At 44.0% G+C, this 24,416-nt stretch overlaps 1 protein-coding gene across 1 annotated transcript; it reads right to left on the bottom strand.

The window, feature by feature from the left end:
- Positions 1-12,455: 12,455 nt before the first annotated feature.
- On the bottom strand, positions 12,456-22,868 carry LOC136548059 (2'-deoxymugineic-acid 2'-dioxygenase-like). Its single transcript, XM_066539706.1, has 4 exons — positions 22,733-22,868; positions 17,681-17,936; positions 12,811-13,345; positions 12,456-12,716 (listed from the first exon to the last, which is right to left on the bottom strand). The coding sequence occupies exons 1-4, from the start codon at positions 22,866-22,868 to the stop codon at positions 12,471-12,473; spliced, it is 1,173 nt and encodes a 390-aa protein (XP_066395803.1). The 3' UTR covers positions 12,456-12,470.
- Between the last annotated feature and the right edge of the window lie 1,548 nt (positions 22,869-24,416).

Here is a 24,416-nt window from a genome sequence, read left to right as displayed (position 1 = left end):
TCTTGGTAGCGAAGATTCTGCCATTCGTGTTTCACCCGAGGAAGAAGTACAGTCTCCATATTTTCAAAGCGTTCAAGCAACGCATTCCACAAGACTTGAGGATCACGTTCAATCATATACTCATTCTTCAGTGATGAGCTTATGTTATGCCTGAGAAAGTGTAGAGCTTGCGCCCTTTCAGCACTTGTTGTGTTCTTGACATTGGTGGTTTTGATAGCATGCAAAAGATTATTTCCATCCAAGACAATCTAAGCATCTAAGGACCAAGAGAGATAGTTGCTTTGTACTTTTCTTTCTTGCACTGACGACTTAAATAGGTGAGTTTAGGGTGAAAGGTTGATAGGTTTTTTTTCTACGAGGTCTGATTCAGTCAGATCAATGCCACATAGCTTCATGCGTGTGACAATCCCATAGAGCTTGGCATTGTAATCCTCAACAGTCTTGTAGTCTTGGTAGCAAAGATTCTGCCATTCGCGTTTCACCCAAGGAAGAAGTACAGTCTCCATCTTTTCAAAGCGTTCATGCAATGCATTCCACAAGACTTGAGGATCACGTTCAATCATATACTCATTCTTCAGTGATGAGCTTATGTTATGCCTGAGAAAATGTAGAGCTTACGCCCTTTCAGCACTTGTTGCATTCTTGTCATTGGTGGTTTTGATAGCATGCAAAAGATTCATTCCATCCAAGACAATCTTAGCATCTAAGGACCAAGAGAGATAGTTGCTTTGTACTTTTCTTTCTTGCACTGATGACTTAAATAGGTGAGTTTAGGGTGAAAGGTTGATAGGTTTTTTTTCTATGAGGTCTGATTCAGTCAGATCAATGCCACATAGCTTCATGCATGTGGCAATCCCATAGAGCTTGGCATTGTAATCATCAATAGTCTTTTAGTCTTGGTAGCGAAGATTTTGCCATTCGCGTTACACCCGAGGAAGAAGTACAGTCTCCATCTTTCCAAAGCGTTCATGCAACTCATTTCGCAAGACTTGAGGATCACATTCAATCATATACTCATTCTTCAGTGATGAGCTTATGTTATGCCTAAGAAAGTGTAGAGCTTATGCCCTTTCAGCACTTGTTGCGTTCTTGTCATTGGTGGTTTTGATAGCATGCAAAAGATTCTTTCCATCCAAGACAATCTCAACATCTAAGGACCAAGAGAGATAGTTGCTTTGTACTTTTCTTTCTTGCACTAACGACTTAAATAGGTGAGTTTAGGGTGAAAGGTTGATAGGGTTTTTTTCTACAAGGTCTGATTCGGTCAGATCAATGCCACATAGCTTCATGCGTGTGACAATCCCATAGAGCTTGTCATTGTAATCCTCAACAGTCTTGTAGTCTTGGTAGCGAAGATTCTGCCATTCGCGTTTCACCCGAGGAAGAAGTATAGTCTCCATCTTTTCAAAGCGTTCATGCAACGCATTCCACAAGACTTGAGGATCACGTTCAATCATATACTCATTCTTCAGTGATGAGCTTATGTTATGCCTGAGAAAGTGTAGAGCTTACGCCCTTTCAGCACTTGTTGTGTTCTTGTCATTAGTGGTTTTGATAGCATGCAAAAGATTCTTTCCATCCATGACAATCTCAGCATCTAAGGACCAAGAGAGATAGTTGCTTTGTACTTTTCTTTCTTGCACTGATGACTTAAATAGGTGAGTTTAGGGTGAAAGGTTGATAGGGTTTTTTTCTATGAGGTCTGATTCAGTCAGATCAATGCCACATAGCTTCATGCATGTGGCAATCCCATAGAGCTTGGCCTTGTAATCATCAATAGTCTTGTAGTCTTGGTAGTGAAGATTATGCCATTTGCGTTTCACCCGAGGAAGAAGTACAGTCTCCATCTTTTCAAAGCGTTCATGCAACACATTTCGCAAGACTTGAGGATCACATTCAATCATATACTCATTCTTCAGTGATGAGCTTATGTTATGCCTAAGAAAGTGTAGAGCTTGCGCCCTTTCAGCACTTGTTGGGTTCTTGTCATTGGTGGTTTTGATAGCATGCAAAACATTCTTTCCATCCAAGACAATCTAAGCATCTAAGGACCAAGAGAGATAGTTGCTTTGTACTTTTCTTTCTTGCACTGATGACTTAAAGAGGTGAGTTCAGGGTGAAAGGTTGATAGGTTTTTTTCTACGAGGTCTGATTCAGTCAGATCAATGCCACATAGCTTCATGCGTGTGACAATCCCATAGAGCTTGTCATTGTAATCATCAACGGTCTTGTAGTCTTGGTAGCGAAGATTCTGCCATTCGCGTTTCACCTAAGGAAGAAGTATAGTCTCCATCTTTTCAAAGCGTTCATGCAACACATTCCGCAAGACTTGAGGATCACATTCAATCATATACTCATTCTTTAGTGATGAGCTTATGTTATGCCTAAGAAAGTGTAGAGCTTATGCCCTTTCAGCACTTGTTGCATTCTTGTCATTGGTCGTTTTGATAGCATGCAAAAGATTCTTTCCATCCAAGACAATCTCAGCATCTAAGGACCCAGAGAGATAGTTGCTTTGTACTTTTCTTTCTTGCACTGATGACTTAAATAGGTGAGTTTAGGGTGAAAGGTTGATAGGGTTTTTTTCTACGAGGTCTGATTCAGTCAGATCAATGCCACATAGCTTCATGCGTGTGACAATCCCATAGAGCTTGTCATTGTAATCCTCAATAGTCTTGTAGTCTTGGTAGCGAAGATTCTACCATTTGCGTTTCACCCGAGGAAGAACTACAGTCTCCATCTTTTCAAAGCGTTCATGCAACGCATTCCACAAGACTTGAGGGTCATGTTCAATCATATACTCATTCTTCAGTGATGAGCTTATGTTATGCCTGAGAAAATGTAGAGCTTACGCCCTTTTAGTACTTGTTGCATTCTTGTCATTGGTGGTTTTGATAGCATGCAAAAGATTCTTTCCATCCAAGACAATCTTAGCATCTAAGGACCAAGAGAGATAGTTGCTTTGTACTTTTCTTTCTTGCACTGACGACTTAAATAGGTGAGTTTAGGGTGAAAGGTTGATAGGTTTTTTTTCTATGAGGTCTGATTCAGTCAGATCAATGCCACATAGCTTCATGCATGTGGCAATCCCATAGAGCTTGGCATTGTAATCATCAACAGTCTTGTAGTCTTGGTAGCGAAGATTCTGCCATTCGCGTTTCACCCGAGGAAGAAGTACAGTCTCCATCTTTCCAAAGCGTTCATGCAACTCATTTCGTAAGACTTGAGGATCACATTCAATCATATACTCATTCTTTAGTGATGAGCTTATGTTATGCCTAAGAAAGTGTAGAGCTTATGCCCTTTCAGCACTTGTTGTGTTCTTGTCATTGGTGGTTTTTATAGCATGCAAAAGATTCTTTACATCCAAGACAATCTCGACATCTAAGGACCAAGACAGATAGTTGCTTTGTACTTTTATTTCTTGCCCTGACAAATTAAATAGGTGAGTTTAGGGTGAAAGGTTGATAGGGTTTTTTTTCTACGAGGCCTGATTCAGTCAGATCAATGCCACAGAGCTTCATGCGTGTGACAATCCCATAGAGCTTGTCATTGTAATCCTCAACAGTCTTGTAGTCTTGGTAGCGAAGATTCTACCATTCATGTTTCACCTGAGGAAGAAGTATAGTCTCCATCTTTTCAAAGTGTTCATGCAACGCCTTCCGCAAGACTTGAGGATCACATTCAATCATATACTCATTCTTTAGTGATGAGCTTATGTTATGCCTAAGAAAGTGTAGAGCTTATGCCCTTTCAGCACTTGTTGCATTCTTGTCATTGGTGGTTTTGATAGCATGCAAAAGATTCTTTCCATCCAAGACAATCTCAGTATCTAAGGACCAAGAGATATAGTTGCTTTGTACTTTTCTATCTTGCACTGATGACTTAAATAGGTGAGTTTAGGGTGAAAGGTTGATAGGGTTTTTTTCTATGAGGTCTGATTCAGTCAGATCAATGCCACATAGCTTCATGCATGTGACAATCCCATAGAGCTTGTCATTGTAGTCCTCAACAGTCTTGTAGTCTTGGTAGCGAAGATTCTGCCATTCACGTTTCACCCAAGGAAGAAGTACAGTCTCCATCTTTTCAAAGAGTTCATGCAACGCATTCCGCAAGACTTGAGGATCACATTCAATCATATACTCATTCTTCAGTGATGAGCTTATGTTATGCCTGAGAAAATGTAGAGCTTACGCCCTTTCAGCACTTGTTGCATTCTTGTCATTGGTGCTTTTGATAGCATGCAAAAGATTCTTTCCATCCAACACAATCTTAGCATTTAAGGACCAAGAGAGATAGTTGCTTTGTACTTTTCTTTCTTGCACTGACGACTTAAATAGGTGAGTTTAGGGTGAAAGGTTGATAGGGTTTTTTCTATGAGGTCTGATTTAGCAAATCAATGCCACATAGCTTCATGCATGTGGCAATCCCATAGAGCTTGGCCCTGTAATCATCAACAGTCTTGTAGTCTTGGTAGCGAAGATTCTACCATTTGCGTTTCACCCGAGGAAGAAGTACAGTCTCCATCTTTTCAAAGTGTTCGTGCAACACATTCTGTAAGACTTGAGGATCACATTCAATCATATACTCATTCTTCAGTGATGAGCTTATGTTATGCCTAAGAAAGTGTAGAGCTTATGCCCTTTTAGCACTTGTTGCGTTCTTGTCATTGGTGGTTTTGATAGCATGCAAAAGATTCTTTCCATCCAAGACAATCTAAGCATCTAAGGACCAAGAGAGATAGTTGCTTTGTACTTTTCTTTCTTGCACTGACGACTTAAATAGGTGAGTTTAGGGTGAAAGGTTGATAGCCATTTTTTTCTACGAGGTCTGATTCAGTAAGATCAATGCCACATAGCTTCATGCGTGTGACAATCCCATAGAGCTTGTCATTGTAATCCTCAACAGTCTTATAGTCTTGGTAGCGAAGATTCTGCCATTTGCGTTTCACCTGAGGAAGAAGTACAGTCTCCATCTTTTCAAAGCGTTCATGCAACACATTCCATAAGACTTCAGGATCACATTCAATCATATACACAATCTTTAGTGATGAGCTTATGTTATGCCTAAGAAAGTGTTGAGCTTATGCCCTTTCAGCACTTGTTGCATTCTTGTCATTGGTGGTTTTGATAGCATGCAAAAGATTCTTTCCATCCAAGACAATCTCAGCATCTAAGGACCAAGAGAGATAGTTGCTTTGTACTTTTCTTTCTTGCACAGACGACTTAAATAGGTGAGTTTAGGGTGAAAGGTTGATAGGGTTTTTTTTCTACGAGGTCTGATTCAGTCAGATCAATGCCACATAGCTTCATGCGTGTGGCAATCCCATAGAGCTTGGCATTGTAATCATCAACAATCTTGTAGTCTTGGTAGCGAAGATTCTGCCATTCGCATTTCACACGAGGAAGAAGTACAGTCTCCATCTTTCCAAAGCGTTCATGCAACTCATTTCGTAAGACTTGAGGATCACATTCAATCATATACTCATTCTTTAGTGATGAGCTTATGTTATGCCTAAGAAAGTGTAGAGCTTATGCCCTTTCAGCACTTGTTGCGTTCTTGTCATTGGTGGTTTTTATAGCATGCAAAAGATTCTTTCCATCCAAGACAATCTCAACATCTAAGGACCAAGAGAGATAGTTGCTTCGTACTTTTCTTTCTTTTACTGATGACTTAAATAGGTGAGTTTAGGGTGAATGGTTGATAGGGTTTTTTTTCTACGAGGTCTGATTCAGTCAGATCAATGCCACATAGCTTAATGCGTGTGACAATCCCATAGAGCTTGTCATTGTAATCCTCAACAGTCTTGTAGTCTTGGTAGCGAATATTCTGCCATTCGCGTTTCACCCGAGGAAGAAGTACAGTCTCCATCTTTTCAAAGCATTCATGCAATGCATTCCACAAGACTTGAGGATCACGTTCAATCATATACTCATTCTTCAGTGATGAGCTTATGTTATGCCTGAGAAAGTGTAGAGCTTACGCCCATTAGCACTTGTTGCGTTCTTGTCATTAGTGGTTTTGATAGCATGCAAAACATTATTTCCATCCAAGACAATCTCAGCATCTAAGGACCAAGAGAGATAGTTGCTTTGTACTTTTCTTTCTTGCACTGATGACTTAAATAGGTGAGTTTAGGGTGAAAGGTTGATAGGGTTTTTTTCTATGAGGTCTGATTCAGTCAGATCAATGCCACATAGCTTCATGCATGTGGCAATCCCATAGAGCTTGGCATTGTAATCATCAATAGTCTTGTAGTCTTGGTAGCGAAGATTCGGCAATTTGCGTTTCAGCCAAGGAAGAAGTACAGTCTCCATCTTTTCAAAGCGTTCAAGCAAAACATTCCGCAAGACTTGAGGATCACATTCAATCATATACTCATTTTTTAGTGATGAGCTTATGTTATGCATAAGAAAGTGTAGAGCTTACGCCCTTTCAGCACTTGTTGCGTTCTTGTCATTGGTGGTTTTGATAGCATGCAAAAGATTATTTCCATCTGAGACAATCTAAGCATCTAAGGACCAAGAGAGATAGTTGCTTTGTAGTTTTCTTTCTTGCACTGATGACTTAAATAGGTGAGGTTAGGGTGAAAGGTTGATAGTTTTTTTCTACGAGGTCTGATTCAGTCAGATCAATGCCACATAGCTTCATGCATGTGACAATCCCATAGAGCTTGGCGTTGTAATCCTCAACAGTCTTGTAGTCTTGGTAGCGAATATTCTGCCATTCGCGTTTCACCCGAGGAAGAAGTATAGTCTCCACCTTTTCAAAGCGTTCATGCAACGCATTCCACAAGACTTGAGGATCACGTTCAATCATATACTCATTCTTCAGTGATGAGCTTATGTTATGCCTAAGAAAGTGTAGAGCTTGTGCCCTTTCAACACTTGTTGCGTTCTTGTCATTGGTGGTTTTTATAGCATGCAAAATATTCTTTCCATCCAAGATAATCTCAACATCTAAGGACCAAGAGAGATAGTTGCTTTGTACTTTTCTTTCTTGCACTGACGACTTAAATTGGTGAGTTTAGGGTGAAAGGTTGATAGGGTTTTTTTCTATGAGGTCTGATTCAGTCAGATCAATGCCACATAGCTTCATGTGTGTGACGATCCCATAGAGCTTGTCATTGTAATCCTCAACAGTCTTGTAGTCTTGGTAGCGAAGATTCTGCCATTCGCGTTTCACCCGAGGAAGAAGTACAGTCTCCATCTTTTCAAAGCGTTCATGCAACGCATTCCACAAGACTTGAGGATCACGTTCAATCATATACTCATTCTTCAGTGATGAGCTTATGTTATGCCTGAGAAAGTGTAGAGCTTACGCCCTTTCAGCACTTGTTGCGTTCTTGTCATTGGTGGTTTTGATACCATGCAAAACATTATTTCCATCCAAGACAATTTCAGCATCTAAGGACCAAGAGAGATAGTTGCTGCCATTCGGGGCCAGCTCAGTGATCTCTCTCTTCACGAGGCCAGACATGTCTACGTGATAAAATAATGTGCATATAAGTTTACTGCTAGTAAACATATAGTATATAAAAGTAATGTGGATGAGGAAAATTCTTAGTAATATAATTTATAGCATCTTCAGGAATTAATTGTCTATATAATTTTCAGAATTATTCATCAATTAGACATGCTAAACAAATTTGGGATATGAGTCTCATAGGGGGCTTCAAGAACGGAGAACTCATATATATACTAAATTGCTGTAATTATGCAAAACAGTAATAAATCAATGCAAAATGTAATTTCTAGAGATTGCAAATTATAATATTCTAAAAAAATCTCCGTGCAATCTTCTCTACAGAAAAGATTTAATAGTTACTTCTAATTATAGGAGAGAGAGCACTAGCAGTACTACTCGGCTTAGAATCCTTAAACGCTATCCGTCCATGCTGTGAACTCTACCGTAGAATCCTTCTCTCTCTCCACTCCTAGTCTTTTCTTTTCTTTTCTTTTCTCGCTCCGTTCACCCACGGCTGCGCATCTGCTGGCAGCACAGGCGAGTGGTGAGCCACGAGTGTTCGTGCAATTGCTAAGGTAGTGTTTAGTTTTCAAAATTTTGCAAAATTTTTTAAGATTTTTCATCACATCGAATCTTTAGACGCATATATGAAGCATTAAATATAAATAAAAAATAAAACTAATTACACAGTTTAGACGAAATTCACGAGATGAATCTTTTAAGCCTAATTAGACTATGATCGGACACTAATTGCCAAATAACAACGAAAGTGCTACAGTACCATTTTCCAAAAAAATTCAACCCAAACTATCATATCGAATCTTGCGGCACATGCATGGAGTATTAAATATAGACGAAAAAATTAATTGCACAGTTTGGTTGGAAATCACGAGACGAATGTTTTAAGACTAATTAGTCTATGATTAGCCATAAGTGCTACAGTACTAACACGCGTTAATGATGGATTAATTAGGCTTAATAAATTCGTCTCGCATTTTCCAGGCGAGCTATGTAATTAGTTTTTTTATTAGTATCCGAAAACCCCTTACGATATCCCCGAAACATCCGATGTGACATCCAAAAATTTTCATTTCGTGAACTAAACACAGCCTAATACTCGCGTGCGGGCGAGCAGGATCTTGCGTGCAGCCCTGCTGTAGCTCACGTGCTGACGAGCAATAGCCGGGAGGTGAGACACATGCGGGCGTCATCGTCTAGTGCCGGTCTACGGCGGCGCGCGTGAAACGGCAGGGCAGGCGGCGACGCAGCAAGGCGGCCAAGCGGTATGCGACTTGCGTGCAAGCGCGTCGCGGTGAAGAGTGGTAAGTAGGGATGCTTTTTCTTGTAGATCTAGATAGGCACGGCTCATCTAAAACGGCTTCATCGGTGAAGCCAAAGCCGGTGAAGACAGAAAAACTAGTTTTTCCCGACTTCTAGTTCATTTTAACCCCGACTTACAAAATGGTTTCACGCTACAGTGCCTCGATTTACGTAAAATAGATAAAGCCGAAGCCGGCATAAGCTATGCCAAAAAGGCCCTTAGTCTTCCTGCTGCTCAGATTGGGGCTTATTTGATTTCGACTAATCAGCTTGTGTGCTGACTTGTGGTCGTCAGACTTCGTGCTGGCGATATGTACCCTATTAATCCGTTGTTATTCAATGCCGGTGGATTTTCTTCTTCTTTCTAGATCTATCTATGGTCGGATCTGGCCTTCAAGGCTAGTACTGAGGTTACGAGTTTTCCTCATCTAGTAGATTAGAACGCATTCAATCTAATCTACTAAAGAAAATTCTTTTGTACATTCTGTACTTGGGTTCTTGAGTTCGAGAAGTGAAGGCTGTCGCGTAGGACAGTTCGGCTAGGCCGCGATGACCTGCCGGTGTGACGATGAGTCGATGCAGATCGGTTCGTCAACAACGTCGATGTTCTCGACGTCGTCTAAGTGACTTTGATAGACCGGCCTCCGTAGATGTACAGTTGAAGGAGCTCCGTAGATGTACGGTTGCAGGCTTAGAGTCAACTCCTGCGATGTCGATGCAGAGCGGTCGTGCTGATAACGTGTTGGAAAACACGTTGTTGACGTCGGATCGACTCGCGCTCTCAATGGTAACGCAAACATAGAAGTGAACACAAGAAAACAATTGTGGGACTATTCTTTATTGCTTTCTGGATATTGATAATTACAGTAGAGGATCTCCCACGTATATATAGTTCGAATATGTCCTAGAGTTTGGTAAACGCCCACATAACAAACGAGCTAGGATTAAGATTCCTTCTTCTCCACTTTCTATATTTCAAAGCCCGTATGTTTTATAACAGCTTGATCTTCTCCGACTTTTAAAATTGGTTATAAAAACTATTAGAAATATTTTTTAAAAAATATGTCTGACTATTTTTTTTCTAGAAAATAAATGCAATTAAAATAATAAAAATTGACTTAGTCTTAGGCTGTCTCTAATAGGAGACCCAAACTTAAAATATGTCTCCAACAGAATACCTATAGCCTCCAACAGAGTACCTATATAGAAGACCCATTTTGGGTATTAGGAGAGGTATAATCCAAATCTGAGTATCCTCTCCCCTAAAGACCTATTTGTAGAAAGGATTCTCTTTTGGGTCTTGTTGTTGGAAAAGATAAAAAATAGGTATTTAACCATTTACCTGTAGCACTATTCAAACGTGGAATAGGTCTTGTATTTTGGATAGTGGTTGTTGGAGACAGTCTTAGAAGTTTTATTTTAGCTCATAAACGTATGAAACGAGTTTTAGTTTTTTTATAAAAAAATCATAATATATCTTATTGTGCCTAGCTTTAAAAAATAGAAAATTGGGTCTGATCTTCTATTTTTGCTAGCTAAAACAAAGTTTCTAAGATTTAATTAGATTTAGGATTTTAATTACATAATTTTTAAGAAAAAATATTTGAATATTATAGATTTTTTTTCTTTTGACCATCTTAAGCTATTAACATAATCTGATTTACCACTTGTAACTAGCGTGGAACCACATAGGATATCATTGCTGAAGCCAATCAGAATATAAAATCAACAGGTTTCAAAAGTGGGAAAGTCAAGCAAGCAGCTTTCCGATTAAGGGCTCGTTTGGTTATGGGCAGAACGACGCCTAGATTTATTCCGGTTAATAAAAGCTTACATAAATTAAGTAACAATTCTGGCTAGAAATTCTTCCTGGGTGTCATTCTAGAAAAAACGAACGGGGCCTAAAGGAAGAGAATAGAACTTTAAGCAAAGTTGGAGGAGGTGAAAAGGAGTTTTTTTACCTTTTTGCTCGGACTTTAAAGAAAAAATTCTTCGTAACGTTGTTGTTGGAGGGTTTCTTCACCGACTTAATCACTAAACGCGTGTATACAAGAACGGGGTTTATAAAGGGAAAACCAAACAGAAAATGATAAAACCGAAGCTATTTTTGTCCAGAAATTAAACCAACAAAAGATAGCTCTTTTTTTTCTGAGCTCCTCGCTTTTTTAAAAGCCCAAATGCTGCCCAATAATACTAGTTCAATCGGACAAAACCACAGGGAGTCAGGGTCAAAGCTGCAGTTGACTTTGACCTCCACGCGATCGTGCGGCGGAGAAGCCGGCTGCATTCCCGGTCTGCACCCGTGGGCCCCGCCGGCGCTTGGTTTGCTTTGCCGGCGGTGTACCTCCTAGCTACTACTCCGTTCGTCATGTCTGACAACGATGTCAGTGCGAATTTGGAAATTCATCGAAAATCAAACGAGCGGCAACCTTATTTCCGTTGGGAAAAGTAGTTTCATAGCACTTAAAGATCGCAAGAATCGGAAAATATCACTGAAAAAAGGCCATTACGTAAAATACTATCGAAAAATAGGACTGTTATCTAAAAATAGCATTCCGTCCCTCCCGGAGGCAACGGTGTCGGCACCGTGGATCTCCGTCAATATAATAAACGCAAAAAATAAAGAAGAAACAAAAACAAATCCACTCGATCCATCACTCCGACGCTGCAAAGGAGGGCTGCGCATGCGCCGGCGGCCCGCGACCACGATGCCGAGCTCCGCTGCGCCAGCACCCTGCCTCCACCCATGCTAGCTGGCGCGTGCGCTCCACCCTGCCTCCGCCCACGATGGCTGGCGTGCTCCGTTCCGTCGGGCCTCGCCGGTGACGACGCATCTCCCCGTCCGTGCTAGTCGGCAACCGGGCAATCTCTCCACGTGCGGGGGCCATGCCCGAGGGCGGCGGCGGAAGCAACACTACCTGGCCTCGTCGATGACAACACCTCTGCGCGCCCATGCTGGTTGGTGACAACGCCATCTCCCTCAGCGCAGGGGCCATGCCCGGCAGCGGTGGCGGATGCGTCGCCCTCACAGGGGCTGCGCTCGGCAACAGTGATAGCGCCATCTTCCCAGTGCAGTGGTCACACCCGGCGGCGGCGGAGGGCGACTGCTGCCTCGCCCTTGCACGGGCCGCGCTCGGCAACGACGACAACGCCATCTCCCCAACGTAGTGGCCACGCCCGGCGGCAGCTGCCTCACCCCCACGGGAGCCGTGCTCTGTAACGGCGGCAGCAACTGGCCGCGCACCATGGTGGCAGGTCCGGACCTCGCCACAACGCTTCACTCATTCCGCATGGGAAGGAGAAAGAAGCAGCTAGACTGTATGGATTTACGTCGTTAGCTCAAACCGTGACAGAATGCCAGTTTCAGGTAACAGAGTGATCTTTCAATAGTATTTCACGTGACCTAGGTCTTTCCGTGGTATTTTCCGATTCTCGTGATCTTTCTGTGCTATGAAACTAATTTTCCCATTTCCGTTTCAGAGTTGCATATCATCGTCTTCAATATATACAAAGCAATTTGTTATAAAACACACACACGCGAAGCCAATCTCTTGCCACTTTGGCAGCCAAACCGGCACTAGCAGGCAGCTCTCTCTGGTGACCGGTGTGTGTGAAGGCTGCAGAGCACGACATGGACACAGACGACGATGTCAAGCAGGTGACGACGCGCGAGTACATGTGCATCAGATCTTGAAGGCCTTCTCGACGCTCTCCCTGCGCGCGCCGACGGTCTTGTACACCCTCAAGAACTCCCGGAACGTCACGGCGCGGTACCGCGCGCCGCCGCCGCCGCCCCCGGCGAGCTCCGCGGTGGGGGCGACGAGGCAGTCGTCGGTGGGCATGATGAACGTCGCCACCGACGTGCGCGGCACCGCCGCGTTGGCCGCCGCACGGTGCTCCACGCTCTCCAGCAGCCCGTTCGTCGCGATCTGCACGCACGCACGCGCCACCCCATCGTCATCAAACAACTCAATCAATCGCATCTCGCCACGTCTCGCAAGAAGAGAAAAAGAAATCGTGGACCTCGAGCTGGTGGCCGAAGCTGACGACGAAGGCGCCGGGCACGGGCTGGACGCGGATCCAGTCGCCGCGGTAGGAGACCTGGAGGCCGGCGACGCTCCCCTGGAGGAGCAGCGTGATGAGGTTGCGGTCGCAGTGCGGCGGCAGGCCCAGCGTGCGCGCCGGGTCCGGGCACGGCGGGTAGTGGTTGACGTTCACGACCACGTCGCCGGTGCTGAGGTCCCCCTCGAAGTAGTCCGGGCAGAGCCCCACGCCCTCGCACAGCAGTCGCAGCAGCGCCATGCCCAGCGCCCGCGTCGGCGCCACGAACCTCTCCGTCGCCTCCCTGAGGCCGTCGGGCTTGTCGGGCCAGGCACTCTTGGCGTCGGCGGCGACGGGGAAGCTGCCGCAGGCGAGGCGGAGGCAGTCCCGCCAGTACCTCTCGCCGCCGGTGCCGTAGGTGGTGCTGGTGAAGAGGCGGTTCGGCCTGTCCGTGTCCTCGGAGTAGAAGGCCGCCTTGTCCTCCGCGGGCAGGCGGAAGAACTCCTCGCAGCAGGTCCGAATTTTTTACAATTTAACTTTTTTTTTTTTTTGAAAGTTTCTCACAATAGACCCCTGGCGAAAAGAATTCAAGAAATAGACTCTTACCTCGGCGCCACCGTCTCTGACGCCGAGCTCCTGGGCACGGTCGGTGCCCTACCAGGGGGCTTGGCGTCAGAGTGACTGGCGCCGAGCTCGGAAATATCTACCCCGCGCCGGTCCTCTCTCTTCTTCCTCTCGCGCCCTAGCCCTGCTGACGCCGACGCCCTTGCCCGCGCCGCGCCCGCGCCCACGCCTCGCCGCCGAGCCCGCGCCGCCGCGCCGCGCCGAGCCCGCGCCGAGGCCGCCCCCGCCCCACGCCGCGCCCCTCGCCGCTCCGAGGCCGCGCCTGCTCCCGCGCCCGCGTTCGTGCCCCCCCCCCCCCCCGCCCCGTGCCGCGCCGAGGCCCCCCACCCCCCACGCCGTGCCCCTCACCGCGCTGTCTCCCATGGTTGGCTGTCGCGCCGCGCCTTTCCCTCCACCGTCGGCCCTAGGCCGCGCCCGTCGAGCCGGACTTGTCGTGCGTAGCCCCGGGCATCCCGCGCTCGCCGCGCGCCACCGCTGTCTTCTGCCGCGCCACCGCCGTCGTCTATCTTCGGTCTAACCCACGCCCATCGTCTGCCGGCCCGGACAGATAAAAATTATGAATATGCAATGTACCTACTTAGTTGGTATTTGTTATTTATTAGTTAATGTGATGACTCAGATAATTAACTTAGTTAGTGATCTAGTGAGATATATATGTAGATAGATAGAAACATAGACACATAGGCACATAGATATAGTTAGATAGCAACTTAGATATGTAGTTATATTTTTAGTCATCTACCTATGATCTAGCTATTTAGTGAGTACATTATAAATATATTCGTAGTTATTATCTTGATTACTTAGTTTGTAGTTAGAAAGTACTTGTTAGGTATTATCTATCGTCTAATTTGGACTAAAGGAAATGTGTTTCGTTACTTGTTTGAAATAGATGGATAACCTAGTGATCATATATCATGGAGGCACCGTTGAAAGCGATCGATATAGATATGTTGAGTTTCTTGACATGCAAAGCGTGCTTGTGCTATTCAATGATAAGCCTTCATTTAGTGACATGGTTGCAAGGGCTCGGGAGGAGCTACATTGCCTTGGAGATGATGGCATTGCAGTTGATGGTGTACTGCACCTAGGTTGTCCTCCGAACATCTTCAGGCGAATGATCTCAATTGGTTGTGCGGATCAGTGAGAGAACTATGTAAGATCGGCTATGAAGAGCCAGCTGTAATGTTTGGACGTGGTTGTGCGTCGGGTGTTAGTTGATCCCATCCCTCATGGGTTTACCCCAACAATGGATCATCAGGCATACATCGACCCTCCCGTTCCGGAACTTTACCTGCATGTGCAGATTGCACCTATGGTTCTCGATGCTCAATCTGCCCCCAATGCGGTATTTGGAGATGGTTGTCAGACTTATTTTTTCGTGGTAGATCCTCCTTATGAGATCCCTTTGACACAGAATCATCCGAGTAAGTGTCTTAACCGCATGGTTTTTTGGGAGCTTACCCCGTTCCTTATATCTATTTCTTTCATTATTTCCTCATTTCTGTAATGATGTTGCAGGAGACATTCCTGAGAATGTGGATGTGCCCCCTCTTGCTGCGCAAGTGCAATTTGGAGATGGATTCCGTGGGTCAAATAGTATTGAAATTATGCATGATTCGAAGCCATATGAGATGGCTAGGGCTCTTGATTCTGATGATGATCGCCCTGTTGGAGAGCTAACGGAGAGCGACGTTGAGATGATGAGGCGTATCTTTCCCGATCGCCGTGATCCTAGAGTTCACGAGAGCTCCTAGAAGCTCCTGAGGCCGGTCCTAACATGGTAATTGAGAATGGGAGGGTGTTCAATGACCTCCCTACTTTGAAGAGGTGGTTGCAGGCTTTTGCAGTGATACGAAAGAGGCCTTACAGGGTATTGCATTCATATGTGGAGCGCCGTTACACAGTTGTGTGTGACAAGGAACGCTGCCCATGGAGGGTTTGTGCAAGGAAGCAACAGGTAACTAGAAAATGAAAGATCACAAAAGTTGTTGGGCCACACAATTGTGCTGACCATGAGCTGACACTGAGGCATCGGCAGTTGACATCTACCCTCATTACCAAGCGGTTGATGGGAATTTTGTAGGGAGAACCCAACATGAAGGTGAGGACAATTATCAGGACCGTTGAAGCGTTATATGAAGGATATGTGATAACTTATGGTAAAGCATGGAGGGCTAAGCAGCGAGCGTAGAAGATGATATATGGGACTGGGAGAATGGGTATGAGCAGCTACCAGTTCTTTCCAATGCAATCAAAGCGATGAATCCTGGCATGTATTATGAGTACATCCCAAAACCTAATGCATGGAAGGATAGGAGGCAGATATTCTTCCTTGCCTTCTGGTGCTTCCCTCATTCCTTGCCCTCTTCTTCTCTAACGTCATTCGCCTCTCTAATCCCCATTTGTTAAGCCCAACATCGATCGGGTTACAAATACCGCGCTATCTAGCAAACTCACGCATCTTTTTCTTTGTGATGTTTAACGAATAGGTTGACGTAGTCAGGTCCATATCCCCTCTTCCGTGCAATTAGTTGCCTCTTCTTCAGTTCATCCAAGAACTTAGCTTGACCATCATAACATTCTCAACTGCATTTCCTAGTGCTCTGTTCAAAAGAAATATTATATCATATATGTCTTAGCAAAACAAACAAAACACAATTTCATGTTTACCAGAAAAATAACGAACCTCATCATACTCAATCATATGGCCACAATAATGGCCTATTCCAAGCTCCGAAGGGACTAGGCCATAGTTGGATTTTACACCACATTCGCACATGACAGGAGGTGCTTTGTAGATTACCCTTTCTTTCTTCTTTTCTTTAACCCTCCGCGGTTCTTCCGGCCATTGGTTCTTAGGACCATACAACCACTCCTTGAAACGACACTTCGCCGTTGAAAACACCTAAATAATGAGACATTAGTACATGAACACATATAGCTCAAGATTTTAACACATACACTTTGCACTTACTTCATGCTTGTTTGGACACACAAACTCTAACGTATTCTCAGGGTTTATCACAGCTCGATCTGAGGTTCCTCGAGTCGTCTAACCGCGGCTAGGTGCTACTCCTTAGCCGTCATTGCCGGAGGGTTAGGGGGGTGGAACCCACCGCTTAAAGTGCTCACATGGATGTCTCCCTCTAAACCAATCGTCGAAAAAGAGTACCTATGATCAAACTTGTCTGCACCATCGATCCACTGAAAGAAAAGGCACATCTCATGGTCCTACACAATGAGATTCCAACAAAATATTAGTAGCATACTTAAATAAATAAAGAAAAAGGATAGTGCAAACAATTTCTTACATTAAACTGACTACATGTGTAGAAGCAACGCGCGGCTGTGTCCGGATGTTTCGATTGAAAAACATGGGCCGGGAAACCACAGTCACAGTTAGGGATAGGAAGGTCAGGAGGGACGGGGGCATCTTTGCTAGACGCGTCGGGGTATAGTTCTCGAGGACAACCCCGTTTTAGCCAAAACTCCTCCCGAAACATTTCTTGCATCTAACAAAACGGATGTAATTTAACAAACATAAATCAAAACATCACAAATAAATATCATTGAGAACCATAACTATAATACAACCAATTTCGTTCTAAGAATCGAAAGAAGTTAACATTATACCCTAAGCCTAGGGTTTCTCATTTGATCCACAACAATGAACCCATAACATAACTACATGCGCCTAGGTTTGCTAGCTTTTTTCACGCCTTGGAATCAACCTACGGTTGTATAATACATATATTGAGGGATACAATGAAACCCTAAATGATGACGATTCTTAGGTTCAAAAATCCGACTAATATATACCGAATCGATGCGAAAAAAACAAGGAGGTGAGCGAGGATACCTTGCTTTCGAAGATATACGGATCAAATCAAGGTTTTCAAGGTCCAATATGTTGATTCGTGAGGTAGGGTGAAGTGGGGAGAGAAAAACCCGAGAGGGAGGAGAAAGAAGAGGAAGAACGCTCGGGCAAGAAGGTTGGGCTGGGGTTAAATGCAGAGACCTCGGCGCCAGTCACGCTGGCGCCGAGCCCCCTGGCAGGGCACCGACCGTGGCCAAGAACTCGGCGTCAGAGACGGTGGCGCTGAGCTCGACGCTAGCATAAATGGCGCCGAGCTAAGGGTCCATTTCATGAATTCTTTCCGTCAGGGGTCTATTTGTGAGAAACTTTCAAAAAAGGCTAAATTGTAAAAAATTTGGGCAGCAGGTCTCCATGTCCCGTACCGCCTGCTCCGGCACGCCGTGGTTCACCACCTGGAAGAAGCCTAGCTCCTTGCCAGCTTCAAGAACGGCTCGCCGGACCTCGTCGTGGGGGGCGGAGAGGTCAATGACGGAGAGCGTGACGGCGGCGGACGACACCGGCGGGCGCTGCTCGGCCGGGAAGACGAAGCTGTCCGGGAGTGTCTCCTGAGCCCTGAGGGGAGTGGACGGATCGGGGAGCAACGCCAGCGAGATCGGGGGAGGAAGTCAAGAGAAGGCAGCACTGCAGCTAAGCAGCACGAGCCACGAGGTGCACGAGGAACAAGAAGGGCCCATTTGGCTTTATCGTGTTCAATTGGTAGATGCGTCGGTAACTTACTCATTTTAAAACATAGTTTCGTGATCTTTTGCTCCCCTGTTCGTGGCGATTAATAACTAACACTACCTTTCTTGTAAGAGTGTAAAGACTACCAAATAAGTGCATGCATATATTTTCAAGATCATATGAAGAAGTTTCATTTCGGATGCTCGTACTTAAGCACATGGGAGTCAACTTTAGTCTCCTTTCAAGGTGAATAATATTTAAATTTATACCTTTATATGCAATTTTAACAAAAACCTTAATTTCATATATTGTTCATATAGAGAATTTAATTGTACTTTTTTTACAATAATATACATTTTTGTGAATTTAAATGTATTTGTACCTAATTATCGGAATTACTTCATGTTTGAACTACAAAGAAATAGATATATGAGTACAAACCTATATTTCAAGATTGTTTGTGAATTTGGAATAAAAATAAACCCAAATGTTTCTATACTGTTTGAACATGAATTATGGTTACTGTTTGTTCCCATTACATGTTCATTTCATAACACATGCTTTTCTTCTGAAGTTCTAAAATTTGTTTTGGGACCAAAATTTATCCTTATAGAATTCAAATGTTTGGATAGTTTACACCTTGTTTCTCTCATTATTTTATATTTTTTGAAACAAAATTATTTTTTTTAGCAATAATACACCTTCTAACAATTTATATTTTATACTTTTATTAAAACAAGGAAACATTAGTGTTTGTAACACTTTAGATTTGGCCCACTCACAGATTGGGAGCCCAGAATGTGCCCCTTTTAATTTGGACTGTTGGATGAAACCAACAGCCAAGATCACATATAGGGTCAAATAAAACCCTCGAAACCCTACCCTCCCTTCCATTCATGTCCTCCCCCGCACCTCCATCCCCCTCATAGATTGGCGGCGGGCCCTTTCATTATATATCCTCCTCCATTGCCTCTCCTCCTTCCTCTCAGATCTGTGCCACCGAGCATGAGCGTAACCTAGCTACCCTCCGTATGCTCATCGCCTCCCTGCTCGTAGTCGTAGGCTTCTCTAAGGAGGAGGATCCGAACCCTGGATCCATCTGGGACTCGGTCAAGGTCACCGGCCAAGGGAAGAAGCACTATGCCGCCTTGGAATACCAGGGCAACACCATCGAGCTGGTAAGCTGCTGCCTCGCTCCGCCATCACTCGCTTTCGCATTTTGTTGTGTGCCTCTAATCATTCACAATAACAGCTTGTAAATCTTGTATGCACCCAATTCTTGCTATATAATGACTAAGAGCAGCTCTAAGAGTCTAAGTAAAACGTTATGTGATGGCGTGAAGCTAGATATGGATATTATTGGCCAAAAAACGTCTCCAACAGATTGTGCAAGTTCCTCTCCAAATTTAGTTGCTCCTCATCCCAAAAACTTCGGCGGTTACACTTGGATAGCTAGTTTTGCTCTCCATTGGGGCTTCCTATGTGCTCGGCTGCCCCTTCCCACGCACATGAACTGTCTTGCCGTGCATGCTTGAGTGATTTTTTTTGCCTGTTCCTAGGTCCCCTGCTCAGGTCTAGCCAGTCTTTTGTTTGTCCTCTCTTCTTCAACTTTACAAAATACTTATTTTTATCCAGACCCAATTCCACCTAGTTTTGTACGGCGTCGATGTGATAGTGGTTTAATTGATTTTTTTTTACAAGTTTACATTGGTCCCACAATTTCCCTTTATTTTTCTCTCTTTTCCTTTTAGGCCCTGTTTGGAACACGGTATTTTTTTTTTCTGTTTGTGTGTTTTATCTGTGAAATTGAACTAATTTCTGTAAAGTTCATGTGCAAATCTAATGAAATTCATATGTTCCAAATATGCCTTATTTGGAGCAACAATCATGTGTTCTAGCCATTTCATTGAATAAGTTGAGTGCAAGGCCAGGCTTACCGGTCTTGCCCGATGCCCTCGTAGTCCTCCGATCTCAACTAACATCTTAGCAAAGACAACGATGTGGTCAGGCTTCCATGTTCCAGTTCTAGCCACTGACGATCTGGAGGAGAGGAGCAGATCGACCCCATGGGGTTTAATTTCTTCATCTCTTGGGTGTGGATGGATACGACGACCACGAGGAGGGGCTAATAAGGACGCTGCTCTGGCGACGACGTGTGGGTGCGAACAACCAGGATGTAGAAACAATAGTGTCATCGTCCTCCTCTCCACTAGACCAACCAGGATGTAGAACCCGTGTGCAAACAAAATTCGAGAGGGACGTGCGGGTGGCGCGCGAGCTCCGGCCACGGCACTGGTCGACGGCGAGGTTCTTCAGTGGGCATGGCGAGGCTCTGTAGGCGGCCCACGAGGTCTGACGGTAGCGCAGGAAGCAGGTGAGGTCCTACGTCGGCCCCCGCAAGGCTTTGCGGCCGATGCACCAGGTCTCGTGGCAGCGAGGTCCCACGGCGATGTTGGTCGACGGCGAGTTTCAGGTGCACGGGGGATTCCGCAGGTACCCATGGAAACGACAGACACCTCCCCAACATGCCGCGAGTTGGTTTTATCAACTTCGTGATGCATGAAGACTCGATTTCTAGTTTAGCAATGGTTTCTTTTTTCTCCCCTCCTCATTAACTCCGCTTGCTATGTCAGCAAAATGCCTATATGGCAGGATAATTAATATGCATAGAAACTATGATAGTTTCTGCATTGTGATTGCTCTCTCTCTCCCAATGCAGAAATCAGCATGGTTTTTATCCCTATTAGTAACATTGCCATGTAGACATTTTGTTGATGTATCAAATAATTTATTTATTGAGAAAAGAGTAAAAATTAAAGAAACAGTTTGTAAACAAGAAACTGTGTCTTCACGTGAAATGATAGAAAAAACTAAGGGTGTCGTATCGTGTGGGAAATAGCAGGGCCAAACTGCTGAACTCTAAGGACAATAAAAAAATAATTGGTAATTTAATTCTACCTTAATTACGTTGTCTAGTAACAAATGAAAACAAAAAACCTCTTGTGTCGCAGCCCTCCGTACGTGGAGATCAACGATGCACAGCGCCGCTTCTGGCCCCACCAGAGTCGTCTAACGGAGACGTCATATATGGACGGAACGGTGACTTTTGGCCACACATTAATCCACGAACAAAAAAAAATTATCAAAAAAACGTTCGTGCCAAAGAATATAATCCAAACCATGCAAAGCACTACACACCTTCCCAGTTTGCTTCGCTCCTTGTTGGATTTCCTTGTTTTATCTACTGCTTGGCATGCAAGCATTTTGTTAATGCTTCTCGGATTTCATTGACGCATTCCCTTATTTGAGCATATCGTTCCTCTCTCAGTGACCACTAGAACGTGATCTTGGACTAGATAAGTTCCTAGAATCCGGATCAAGATCACATTTTAGCGACGCTGAGAGACGAATGACATGACGGATGAGTCAAATAAATAAGGGGGAAGAGACACTAAAATCCAAGAAGCATCAACAAAATGTTTGTATGCAAAACAGTAGAAAACCAGGATTTCCAACCGGGAGCCAAGCAAAGTGGGAATTGGGAAATGTGGTTAGTGCTTTGCATGACGGATTCTTTGTCACTGACTTTTTTATGATATTTTTGGAGTCGATTAATTGCTGTACCCAAAAGTCATAGGTCCATCGAGGATGATGACGTCCATCGTGCGCAACAACCCACAAATGAGAGTCGTCTACAAAAGCCTCGAATCTGACGTACGGACAACTAACTGTTTCATTAACTGCAAGCTGTTTAATGCATGGAATGTAGGCAAGATCATTCATGAATACCATTTTGTATACCATTGCGTTGCTATATGATACAAAATGGATCAACCATAAATAAGATGAACATGATTGCGATATTTAAAAAAAACCATCAATATAAACCATGCTCACAACATTTTGAGAACTGCAGGAGCATGCAGTTTTCTATGTAGCATTGAACTGCCCTCTGCTGTCAACGTCAAAGTATCCTGAACATCCAAACAATGAAACAACCCCCTCAGCCAAGTTAAAAGTTGGATGCACCCCAACTGCAGCCCAAACGTCCAATGCTACAATTTTACAAACTCTCTGAAACTGAGAGAAAAAAATTAGATTAAAGAACGAAAAAGTATTCCGGTCTCTCTGAAACTGAGAAATATCCCCTTGATGTTAGTATTAGCATAAATTTTCCTGCAAAAACTGCCTAAAAACTCTCTGAACCTCTGAATGTCACTATATCTAAAGTCTAAACTATCTGAATGTTGCTACACTTGCAAAATAGTGTTACTCTCAAGAAGATTGGCTCTCCTGCTCGTTATCTGAACCTCTGAATGTTGCTACCCAAATCTGGCACTCATCACAACAAAGCCAGTTTCCACCATCTGTGTGGTGTTAAATGTTCTTCCATATGCCACAATATTGTTTCGACTGCAATAGCTTTTCACAGTGCCTACAAAGCACCTGCTCGTTGCCTTGCTTCTTTTTCTTTGAAACCTTGGGTGGTAGTGGTAGGCGATTACCACAGTTATCACAACACAGTACTGATTTACCAACAAGATGAGAGTCTGTACCAAATTTACAGTGTCTGAGCAAACTTTAGAATTTTTTCATCTCTCAAACGGTTGTCAGTTTGATCTATGTACTTAAACAACAATTATAGAGCTCTGAAACAGGAACAACTTTTCTTAAAGCCAACTAGGTTAATTATATTCGGAATTTTGAGAACCGGATCGATGAAAAGGGATCTGAAACCTGAACTTGGCACCGGCAGCAGCTTGCCTGCTTCCCGACGAGTCGACGCCGCCGACCGCCACACGTAGCTACTTGCAGTTACCGCCGGGACGCCGCTGCTTAACGCTGCCGCGCCCTTGGATGGCGACGCCGCCATCGTGGCCGTCGTTGGGGAGCTGTGTTCGGTCGGGTGGGCGCCCTCCAAAACCAGGATCTGCACATGCCCGCACGGGATCCGCGTGCGCTATCGAGACGAGGCGACAAGCCATACAACGCTGCTCTAGGTGGTGATTGGGCCTCGGAGCACGGGCCCTTGCCGTCGTCTCGCGAGGCGACGGGGCCATCGTCTCCAAGCGGAGCCAAGGTGCTTTTTTTTTTTGCAAAAGAACGAAGACACAAACGAGGCTAGAGGACGCGTTGTACGTGCCCTTACGCTGTATGCAGGGCCAAAGCTATATAAAATGTAACCCCTCCCTAAACATATAAAATAGTGACTTTAATTGAAATTTTACCATAACTTATTCTGTAGCCACTTTGAGTTACGATAATTACTACGTTAATTTACAAAATTATAGTAACTTTACTGAGTGGTTTACTATAACGTTATGGTAAATATCCTCACGTGTTATAGTAACCCAACTATCATAAATATATATTGACATTACCGTAAATTAGTATATAAAATTATCGTAAATGGAGGTGGCTACAGAATAACTTATTTTGTAGCTGGCTACTGAATATACTCTCCCCATATATATATATATATACTATATATATATATATATATATATATATATATATATATATATATATATATATATATATATGCACCCACACACGACCGGTGCACTTTTCTTTAATTTACTCTAACTTCGCTACTGGTCGTAGAGTAGGGTCCATGAAAGCAAGACCATGCACTGTTAATCTTGTGATGGAGGGCTGCAACAGAAGGACCATAATTGGTGGCGATGGATTATTAGACAATGTTAGGTGCAATTGCTCTTTATTGTCCATTTTAGAATTTAGTAGTTGGACCTGTGTTTTACCACACGATACATATAGCATGAAATTATAAAAGTATATACTTTTCGAATTTCATGAAAGTGCTTTGTTTGATCCCATCCTGGAGATAATAGAGCCATCATTGTCATCAGACTCAAGCCTTATGAGCTTGCTTTGGCTAACCAACGGGCCTAGGAAAACTCTGTACCAGGATTCCCTCCCTCGCTAGCTAATCCCCATAGCTCGTCTACCTTTCCTTCCAAAGAAAGCAAGAACGCCAGTAACAAATGGCAGATGGTACCCACGACGGTGGATCTCAAGCACTGCAAATGCAAGTGATCAAGTTGAACAAGCTCATCATTGTCCACCTAGCCAGTGATGTGGTCTACATGTCCGTGTCCGTGTTGTCGAATCCCTAGCACAGCCTATCCAAGTTTGTCCCCAACCTCGACATCGACCTCAACAGTGTACGCTCCTCTTAGAGTCTTTCACCAGATTCGTTGAACAAGATAGCTCCTTTTGATCCGAATAGATCTCAGATTTAGATTTAGGAACTGTCAGAGGATAACTTGGCCCTTGATCGCTTGAATTGAAACGAAATGCAATGCCATGTTCTGATACAAGGGTGTGCCTCTGCTTTTATGGGCAGAGAGCAGCATCTACTTTCTAGCTGCTTCAGCATATTTTCTAATCACTAAAGTGG

Source organism: Miscanthus floridulus, chromosome 4, assembly GCF_019320115.1.
Source record: "Miscanthus floridulus cultivar M001 chromosome 4, ASM1932011v1, whole genome shotgun sequence".
In the NCBI taxonomy this organism is placed as follows: Eukaryota; Viridiplantae; Streptophyta; class Magnoliopsida; order Poales; family Poaceae; genus Miscanthus; species Miscanthus floridulus.
Note: the sequence above shows the minus strand (reverse complement) of the source record. Positions and strands in the feature narration are given on the sequence as shown.